The sequence below is a fragment of the Oncorhynchus masou genome, chromosome 5, assembly GCF_036934945.1.
Source record: "Oncorhynchus masou masou isolate Uvic2021 chromosome 5, UVic_Omas_1.1, whole genome shotgun sequence".
Lineage (NCBI taxonomy): Eukaryota > Metazoa > Chordata > Actinopteri > Salmoniformes > Salmonidae > Oncorhynchus > Oncorhynchus masou.
The window spans coordinates 1357158-1368362 of record NC_088216.1 but is presented as its reverse complement, the minus strand read 5'-3'; the positions used below and the strand labels follow the sequence as shown (position 1 = coordinate 1368362).

Sequence of the window (11205 nt, the reverse complement as noted above, 5' to 3'; positions counted from 1 at the left end):
CCATACAGCTACAGAGCCTCCATCCTACTAAACTACACTGTAGCAGTTACAGATCCATACAGCCTCCATCCTACTAAACTACACTGTAGCAGTTACAGATCCATACAGCCTCCATCCTACTAAACTACACTGTAGTAGTTACAGATCCATACAGCCTCCATCCTACTAAACTACACTGTAGCAGTTACAGACCCATACAGCCTCCATCCTACTAAACTACACTGTAGCAGTTACAGATCCATACAGCCTCCATCCTACTAAACTACACTGTAGCAGTTACAGATCCATACAGCCTCCATCCTACTAAACTACACTGTAGTAGTTACAGACCCATGCAGCCTCCATCCTACTAAACTACACTGTAGCAGTAACAGATCCATACAGCCTCCATCCTACTAAACTACACTGTAGCAGTTACAGATCCATACAGCCTCCATCCTACTAAACTACACTGTAGCAGTTACAGGCCCATACAGCCTCCATCCTACTAAACTACACTGTAGCAGTTACAGACCCATACAGCTACAGAGCCTCCATCCTACTAAACTACACTGTAGCAGTTACAGACCCATACAGCTACAGAGCCTCCATCCTACTAAACTACACTGTAGCAGTTACAGATCCATACAGGTTCCATCCTACTAAACTACACTGTAGCAGTTACTTGGTTCAGAGTTATATTTGATATTTCAAACTGCGTGTCCTGATCGCGTCTGGTGTGGATGGACAAAATCAACATGCATTTATGTAATAGACCTAATGGGTAAATAGACTAGTCAGTATAGGATACATGTATTAGACCTAATAGATAAATAGACTAGTCAGTATAGGATACATGTATTAGACCTAATAGATAAATAGACTAGTCAGTATAGGATACATGTATTAGACCTAATAGATAAATAGACTAGTCAGTATAGGATACATGTAATAGACTAGTCAGTATAGGATACATGTATTAGACCTAATGGATAAATAGACTATAGGATACATGTATTAGACCTAATGGATAAATAGACTAGTCAGTATAGGATACATGTAATAGACTAGTCAGTATAGGATACATGTATTAGACCTAATGGATAAATAGACTATAGGATACATGTATTAGACCTAATGGGTAAATAGACTAGTCAGTATAGGATACATGTAATAGACCTAATGGATAAATAGACTAGTCAGTATAGAATACATGTATTAGACCTAATGGATGAATAGACTAGTCAGTATAGGATACATGTAATAGACTAGTCAGTATAGGATACATTTATGGTGCCTTATTCTGTTATAATGTATTAGCTATCATTGAGCCTTATTCTAATGTAATAGCTACCATGGAGCCTTATTCTATTATGATGTATTAGCTACCATGGATCCTTATTCTATTCTATTGTATTAGCTACCATGGATCCTTATTCTACTCTACTGTATTAGCTACCATGGAGCCTTATTATATTATAATGTATTAGCTACCATGGAGCCTTATTATATTATAATGTATAAGTTACCATGGAGCCTTATTATATTATAATGTATTAGCTACCATGGAGCCTTATTATATTATAATGTATAAGTTACCATGGAGCCTGATTCATTTAATTATCTTATCGATCTATCTAAGTTTTATTATCCAAGCGATACATAGCCGACGGGCAGAGTAGTGAGACTAAGTTGACTAAAAGTCTTCACACTTTAAACTAGATACATCACAGAGGGGAAATACTCAACCACAGGGAGATCATATAGAGACTGGTAGGACTAGTGCTTAATAATAACTCAAGGACCAATTAGTGGTGAAACAAAGAGTCTGGAGGAGAAACGTGGGGTTCACACATCCCAGCTAGAGCTAGACCGTTGAGAGTGACAAGGCAAAAGACATCTCTACGCGGACAACGTATTGATGCAGAAAGAGAGGCTGGGCTACGCGAGCGGTCCTGGTTATACCGAGATAACCTGAAGTATCTATAGTGCCCTGTCCAATCCAGGGAATGGGACGCTAACCACATCTAGCACCACGCTGCCGGCCAAGGGGCGGGGCTGAAGGTTTCGTATCGCGACACTACCATGGAGCCTTATTATAATGTATTAGCTACAATGGAGCCTTATTCTATTATAATGTATTAGCTACCATGGAGCCTTATTATATTATAATGTATTAGCTACCATGGAGCCTTATTATATTATAATGTATTACCTACCATGGAGCCTTATTATATTATAATGTATTACCTACCATGGAGCCTTATTCTATTATAATGTATTAGCTACCATGGAGCCTTATTCTATTATAATGTATTAGCTACCATGGTGCCTTATTAAATTGTATTAACTACCATGGTGCCTTATTATATTATAATGCATTAGCTGCCATGGAGCCTTAATCTATTGTATTAGCTACCATGGAGACTTATTCTATTATATTGTATGAGCTACCATGGAGCCTTATTATATTATAATGTATTAGCTACCATGGAGCCTTATTATATTACAATGTATTAGCTACCATGGAGCCTTATTCTATTGTATTAGCTACCATGGAGACTTATTCTATTATATTGTACGAGCTACCATGGAGCCTTATTATAATGTATTAGCTACCATGGTGCCTTATTATAATGTATTAGCTACCATGGTGCCTTATTATATTGTAATGTATTAGCTGTCATGGAGCCTTATTCTATTCTAATGAATTAGCTACCATGGAGCCTTATTCTATTACAATGTATTAGCTACCATGGAGCCTTATTCTATTATAATGTATTCGCTACCATGGAGCCTTATTATAATGTATTAGCTACCATGGAGCCTTATTCTATTATAATATATCAGCTACCACGGAGCCTTATTATAATGTATTAGCTACCATGAAGCCTTATTATAATGTATTAGCTACCATGGAGCCTTATTCTATTATAATGTGTTAGCTACCATGGAGCCTTATTATATTATAATGTATTAGCTACCATGGAGCCTTATTATATTACAATGTATTAGCTACCATGGAGCCTTATTCTATTGTATTAGCTACCATGGAGACTTATTCTATTATATTGTACGAGCTACCATGGAGCCTTATTCTAATGTATTAGCTACCATGGAGCCTTATTCTATTATAATGTATTAGCTACCATGGAGACTTATTCTATTATATTGTACGAGCTACCATGGAGCCTTATTCTAATGCATTAGCTGCCATGGAGCCTTATTCTAATGTATAAGCTACCATGGAGCCTTATTTTATTATAATGTATTAGCTGCCATGGAGCCTTATTCTAATGTATAAGCTACCATGGAGCCTTATTATATTATAATGTATTACCTACCATGGAGCCTTATTCTATTATAATGTATTAGCTACCATGGAGCCTTATTCTATTATAATGTATTAGCTACCATGGTGCCTTATTATAATGTATTAGCTACCATGGTGCCTTATTATATTGTAATGTATTAGCTGTCATGGAGCCTTATTCTATTCTAATGAATTAGCTACCATGGAGCCTTATTCTATTCTAATGTATTAGCTACCACAGAGCCTTATTATATTATAATGTATTAGCTACCATGGAGCCTTATTCTATTATAATGTATTAGTTACCATGGTGCCTTATTCTATTATAATGTATTAGCTACCATGGAGCCTTATTCTATTATAATGTATTAGCTACCATGGAGCCTTATTCTATTATAATGTATTAACTACCATGGAGCCTTATTTTATTATAATGTATTAACTACCATGGAGCCTTATTCTATTATAATGTATTAGCTACCATGGAGCCTCATTCTATTATAATGTATTAGCTACCATGGAGCCTTATTCTATTATAATGTATTAGCTACCATGGAGCCTTATTCTATTATAATGTATTACCTACCATGGTGCATTATTATATTATAATGCATTAGCTGCCATGGAGCCTTAATCTATTGTATTAGCTACCATGGAGACTTATTCTATTATATTGTATGAGCTACCATGGAGCCTTATTATATTATAATGTATTAGCTACCATGGAGCCTTATTATATTACAATGTATTAGCTACCATGGAGCCTTATTCTATTGTACGAGCTACCATGGAGCCTTATTCTAATGTATTAGCTACCATGGAGCCTTATTCTATTATAATGTATTAGCTACCATGAAGCATTATTCTATTATATTGTATTAGCTACCATGGAGCCTTATTATATTATAATATATTAGTTACCATGGTGCCTTATTCTAAACTACTGTATTAGCTAACATGGAGCCTTATTCTATTACAATGTATTAGCTACCATGGAGCCTTATTCTATTATAATGTATTAGCTACCATGGAGCCTTATTATAATGTATTAGCTACCATGGAGCCTTTTTCTATTATAATATATCAGCTACCACGGAGCCTTATTATAATGTATTAGCTACCATGGAGCCTTATTCTATTATAATATATCAGCTACCACGGAGCCTTATTATAATGTATTAGCTACCATGAAGCCTTATTATAATGTATTAGCTACCATGGAGCCTTATTCTATTATAATGTATTAGCTACCATGGAGCCTTATTATATTTATCAATGTATTAGCTTCCATGGAGCCTTATTATGTTACAATGTATTAGCTACCATGGAGCCTTATTCTATTGTATTAGCTACCATGGAGACTTATTCTATTATATTGTACGAGCTACCATGGAGCCTTATTCTAATGTATTAGCTACCATGGAGCCTTATTCTATTATAATGTATTAGCTACCATGGAGACTTATTCTATTATATTGTACGAGCTACCATGGAGCCTTATTCTAATTTATTAGCTACCATGGAGCCTTATTCTATTATAATGTATTAGCTAACATGGAGCCTTATTCTATTACAATGTATTAGCTACCATGGAGCCTTATTATATTATAATGTATTAGCTGCCATGGAGCCTTATTTTATTATAATGTATTAGCTGCCATGGAGCCTTATTCTAATGTATAAGCTACCATGGAGCCTTATTATATTATAATGTATTACCTACCATGGAGCCTTATTCTATTATAATGTATTAGCTACCATGGAGCCTTATTCTATTATAATGTATTAGCTACCATGGTGCCTTATTATAATGTATTAGCTACCATGGTGCCTTATTATATTGTAATGTATTAGCTGTCATGGAGCCTTATTCTATTCTAATGAATTAGCTACCATGGAGCCTTATTCTATTCTAATGTATTAGCTACCACAGAGCCTTATTATATTATAATGTATTAGCTACCATGGAGCCTTATTCTATTATAATGTATTAGCTACCATGGTGCCTTATTCTATTATAATGTATTAGTTACCATGGAGCCTTATTCTAATATAATGTATTAGTTACCATGGAGCCTTTTTCTATTATAATGTATTAGCTACCAGGTTAGAATCAAGAAATCCAAAACTCCATTCATCTTTAAAATAATTAACATTTAGCAATATCCCAAAAATATAATGAACAATATATACTCGTATGCAATGGATGAAAGTTCATTTCCTTCAAAAGAGACTGACAAAGACACGTTTTTGTTGATCGATTGGTAAGAATTTAAAATAAACTTCACATCTACTACACATCTGTATTCAATGCAAATTCTGATTTATTCAGTCAACAGATTATTTTGATATTAACACGTCACCCCGCTCCTCCGCTCTCTCCACTGGCTTCCAGTTGAAGCTCGCATCCGCTACAAGACCATGGTGCTTGCCTACGGAGCTGTGAGGGGAACGGCACCGCAGTACCTCCAGGCTCTGATCAGGCCCTACACCCAAGCAAGGGCACTGCGTTCATCCACCTCTGGCCTGCTCGCCTCCCTACCATTGAGGAAGTACAGTTCCCGCTCAGCCCAGTCAAAACTGTTCGCTGCTCTGGCCCCCCAATGGTGGAACAAACTCCCTCACGACGCCAGGACAGCGGAGTCAATCACCACCTTCCGGAGACACCTGAAACCCCACCTCTTCAAGGAATACCTAGGATAAGATAAGTAATCCTTCTCACCCCCCCCCCCCTTAATGATTTAGATGCACTATTGTAAAGTGGCTGTTCCACTGGATGTCAGAAGGTGAATTCACCAATTTGTAAGTCGCTCTGGATAAGAGCGTCTGCTAAATGACTTAAATGTAAATGTAAATGTAATAACAACAGAGCTCTGATTTGAACATATTTATATTCTTACTTTTGATACTTAAGTATATTTTAAACCAAACACTTTTAGACTTTTACTAGAATTTTACTGGGTGATTAGTCATTTTCTATTAAATTATCTTTACTTTTACTCAAGTATGACAATTTGGGTACTATTTTCCAACACTGGTGCAACCCAACAGAGTGCTGTTGTGGCTACTGCCTTCATTTTAACGCAGTCTTTTAATACATAATTTGGTGACGCGAATATACACTGCTCAAAAAAATAAAGGAAACACTTAAACAACACATGGATCTGGATAAGAGCGTCTGCTAAATGACTTAAATGTAAATGTAACAAGTCTATACTGCTTCTACATAGTGGAATTGGTGGGAACATTCATGTTTTTCAGGTAGTAGTCAATGCTGTTATAAAAACGCCATCACATTTTCATTGTTCTTTATCTTGACGACAAGTAAACAAATGAACTCAATGAAACAAAACGACTGAATTCAAGAGGTTTCAATGTTCAAAATCAAGAAATGCACATTCTATTAATTCATTCCATAATGTACATGGTGCAATATCTAAATCATGTATTCAAATCAAATTCATTTAGCGAAAAGCCAGATCACATCCAATCCAAGAAGTTTAAGGTTAGAATCAAGAAATCCAAAACTCCATTCATCTATATAATAATTAACATTTAGCAATATTCCAAAAATATAATGAACAATATTAGAGGGGTTTATACTCCTATGCAATTGATGAAAGTTAATCCATTGTATAGTATTTATCATTTATAGTATTTATCATCTCCAGATGAAAACTTGAAAAAAGTAGGTCTATTTTGTCAATGATTTCATGTAAACAATATGATTTAATTTGGCATAAACAAAAACCTAAATTCTCAGGTCAAAAACATAAGTCAGAAATCAGCCTCTATATTCTCTCATGTGTTTTCAGGTCCTCTGAACAGGAAAATGTATTTCCACAATGTGAGCACTGGTAGATGAATGCTTATTCAGATGTCTTAAGTTGGTAAAACTCTTTCCACACAGGGAGCATTGGTAGGGCTTTCCCCCTGTGTGTATCTTTTCATGCTTCTTCAGGCTACTTAAGCGGGTAAAACTCTTTCCACACTGGGAACATTGGAAAGGCTTTTCCCCTGTGTGTGTCCTCTCATGCTCCTCCAGGCTCCTTAAGCGGGTAAAACGCTTTCCACACTGGGAACATTGGACAGGATTTTCCCCTGTGTGTATCCTCTCATGCTCCTCCAGGCTCCTTAAGCGGGTAAAACTCTTTCCACACTGGGAACATTGGAAAGGCTTTTCCCTTGTGTGTATACTCTCATGCGTCGTCAGGCTACTTAAGCGGGTAAAATGCTTTCCACACTGGGAACATTGGAAAGGATTTTCCCCTGTGTGTGTCCTCTCATGCGTCATCAGGCTCCTTAAGTGGGTAAAACTCTTTCCACACTGGGAACATTGGACAGGATTTTCCCCTGTGTGTGTCCTCTCATGCCTCTTCAGCCTGCTTAAACAGGCAAAACGCTTCCCACACTGGGAACATTGGAAATAATGTGTGTGTATCCTCTCATGCGCCTTCAGGTTGCTTAAGCGGTTAAAACACTTTCCACACTGGGAACATTGGAAAGGCTTTTCCCCTGTGTGTATCCTCTCATGCCGTTTTAGGTCCCCTGATTTGGAAAATCTCTTTTCACATTGGGAGCAGTGGTGTTGTCTCCCTGGTTTGGGCGTCTCTGGGTCTGGTTCCCCTGAAGGACTCTTTCCGCTGTCAGAGTGAGAGTCTGGTCTCTCTCCTGCCAAAGACAAACAGATTATTTAGTTAAATACTTAATAGAGACCTGAATAAAATTTCTACATGATAAAACTGTCTCCATGTTAGAGGAGGAGCCTGGTGAAGAGCTCCGGTCTGAGTAACTGACTGACGCTGCTCCCCTCTGTGACATCGCTGCTCCCCTCTGTGACATCGCTGCTCCCCTCTGTGACATCGCTGCTCCCCTCTGTGACATCGCTGCTCCCCTCTGTGACATCGCTGCTCCCCTCTGTGACATCGCTGCCCCCTCCTTTTAAACTACTGCCCAGCCTTTCTGAACAGCCTGACTGAACAACACCTTATCATCTGAAGCTGTGGAAGACCATCACCAAGACCTGCCAGATCTCTACATGTGTTTTGTTAGTTTTGGCAGTTTCTACAGTCTGAGATTGTTTTGTAATGAAATGTGTTGTATATAATACATTAATTACTACTATTGTTATACTATCAGGTTTAGTCCCCCAATCACCTCATGAATTTAAAGGAAGACCATCACTACTACTGTTTACTATCAGGTTTAGTCCCCCAATCACCTCATGAATTCAAAGGAAGACCATCACTACTACTGTTATACTATCAGGTTTAGTCCCCCAATCACCTCATGAATTTAAAGGAAGACCATCACTACTACTGTTATACTATCAGGTTTAGTCCCCCAATCACCTCATGAATTTAAATAAAGACCATCACTACTACTGTTATACTATCAGGTTTAGTCCCCCAATCACCTCATGAATTTAAAAAAAGACCATCACTACTACTGTTATACTATCAGGTTTAGTCCCCCAATCACCTCATGAATTTAAATAAAGACCATCGCTACTACTGTTATACTATCAGGTTTAGTCCCCCAATCACCTCATGAATTTAAAGGAAGACCATCACTACTACTGTTATACTATCAGGTTTAGTCCCCCAATCACCTCATGAATTTAAAGGAAGACCATCACTACTACTGTTATACTATCAGGTTTAGTCCCCCAATCACCTCATGAATTTAAATAAAGACCATCACTACTACTGTTATACTATCAGGTTTAGTCCCCCAATCACCTCATGAATTTAAAGGAAGACCATCACTACTACTGTTATACTATCAGGTTTAGTCCCCCAATCACCTCATGAATTTAAATAAAGACCATCACTACTACTGTTATACTATCAGGTTTAGTCCCCCAATCACCTCATGAATTTAAAGGAAGACCATCACTACTACTGTTATACTATCAGGTTTAGTCCCCCAATCACCTCATGAATTTAAATAAAGACCATCACTACTACTGTTATACTATCAGGTTTAGTCCCCCAATCACCTCATGAATTTAAATAAAGACCATCACTACTACTGTTATACTATCAGGTTTAGTCCCCCAATCACCTCATGAATTTAGAGTATTACTCTGACATTTTTTATTCATGCCCCCTTCAGTCCTTGATTTTCCCTCAATAAGTCTAAATAATGATATATATATATATAAAATGATATATATATATATATAAAATGATATATATATATATATATATATATCATTTTATATATATATATATCATTTTATATATATATATATATATATAATGGACTGTCAATGTTACAATCTTAATCTTCATTTCACCTACAAGACTGACATTACCCCCTGAGGAGGGCATGTCATTTACCCTTTTAATGTAGACCACATGGAGAATTCAAATACATTCTTTATATGAATAAAAGCTTGCTAGAATGACCAAAGTCAGCATTTTGACATGTCTCTCTATCAAACATGTATCACTTCCAGGATCATTTGAACCCCCCCCCCCACAAAAAAATGCTGTAAATTTCACCATAATTGTAAAGCCCAAAAGGTTTAATTGCTACCTTTATAGGGTTACTGTTCCCACATGGCCATATTTCCATGTTACAGCGCGTTTGAGGAAAACAGATGATAGACAGGGCATACCTGGCCTAATTAGCTATCAGCGACTCCTAACACCTGCGTGTAAACGGAAAACGGACGCTGTTGTCGCTGAAAAACACTGTCGGCTGCAACTGTGTTAAAACCGGTTTAAAAACGTGTGCAGTAAGAGTATATTTGTGCAATTATTTTTTTATGTGATATGAACGTAGAGAGATTTATGTTTCTGGAACCGTACCACAATTGAGAATGGATTCACATTTAGATGTAGTACTTGTACTGTTTTGGAGCCAATTCGCCTCAAAGCAGAACAAGTCTGGTCCTTGGACTATAAAGAGTCACGTCAGGTTTCTTCCGTCCATTAGTGGGCAAACAGAGGTTGTGATCCTGTAATTAAGAAAGTACGTACTGGTCTTAATCAGATCTTCTGTCTCCTCCTCGTCGTCGTCTTCTTTCAATGTGACAGTAATCTCCCCCTCCTCTCCTGCATCCTCCTCTTGCTCCTCTTCTTTTACTGTAACATCCTCCTCCTCTTTCACTCTGAACGCGTCTTCCTCTTCTTTCACAGTAACGTATTTTTCTTCGTCTTTAACCGGAACAGACTCAACCTCTACTTGTTTTTTAACGGTGACATCCTCCTCTTCTTTCTCCTCTTTCATGACAACGTTCAGCCACAGACCCTCTTTCTCCGTCCAGCAGACCTCCTCTTCTTTAGCAGGAGGAGAGCAGCTCAGTGAACTCATGGTCGGGGATGTTAGCTAGGTAGCATTAGCGACTAGCCGAGCTCTAAGCTAACTTATTAAGCCAGCTAGGTGAGTAACAATGTACATATAACATTACATAAGGTAACTAGCTAAACGACAGAACTTTAAAACACCAAAACAGTTTAAAGAGCGTGAATGTTTCAGCTATGTTGGCCAGAAAGCTACCGAGGTGTCTGACGAGCTGTTGTTGTTGAAGGAGCGTCCCGTCCACTAGATTATACGTCACATTGGCAGCGTCATCTGAAATACGCTCATCGCCATCTGCTGACTGGAGTTGGTAACGCAGTTGAGGGAAAAGTGTATTTCATTTCATTTAAAGCATACTTTTCATCTGCTACAAATCCAAATCTGACTGCATTTAAGGAAATGTCACATTAATTCAGTCAAACAAACAAATCTGGACCATGGTTTAACAGTGATCTACGTTCTATGAAAGCGGCTGGGAGCAAACTGGAGAATAGCTAGAGGAAAACAAAGCTAACTATATATGAAGTGTGTAAAACGGTATGTAAACATTATTAAAGTGACCAGTGTTCCATTATTAGTGACCAGTGTTCCATTATTAAAGT

At 37.4% G+C, this 11205-nt stretch overlaps 1 protein-coding gene across 1 annotated transcript; it reads right to left on the bottom strand.

Moving 5' to 3' along the window:
• Positions 1-5689: 5689 nt before the first annotated feature.
• On the bottom strand, positions 5690-10836 carry LOC135530711 (zinc finger protein 501-like). Its single transcript, XM_064958931.1, has 2 exons — positions 10282-10836; positions 5690-7963 (listed from the first exon to the last, which is right to left on the bottom strand). Exons 1-2 carry the CDS (start codon positions 10613-10615, stop codon positions 7104-7106), a joined length of 1194 nt encoding a protein of 397 aa, XP_064815003.1. The 5' UTR covers positions 10616-10836; the 3' UTR covers positions 5690-7103.
• Between the last annotated feature and the right edge of the window lie 369 nt (positions 10837-11205).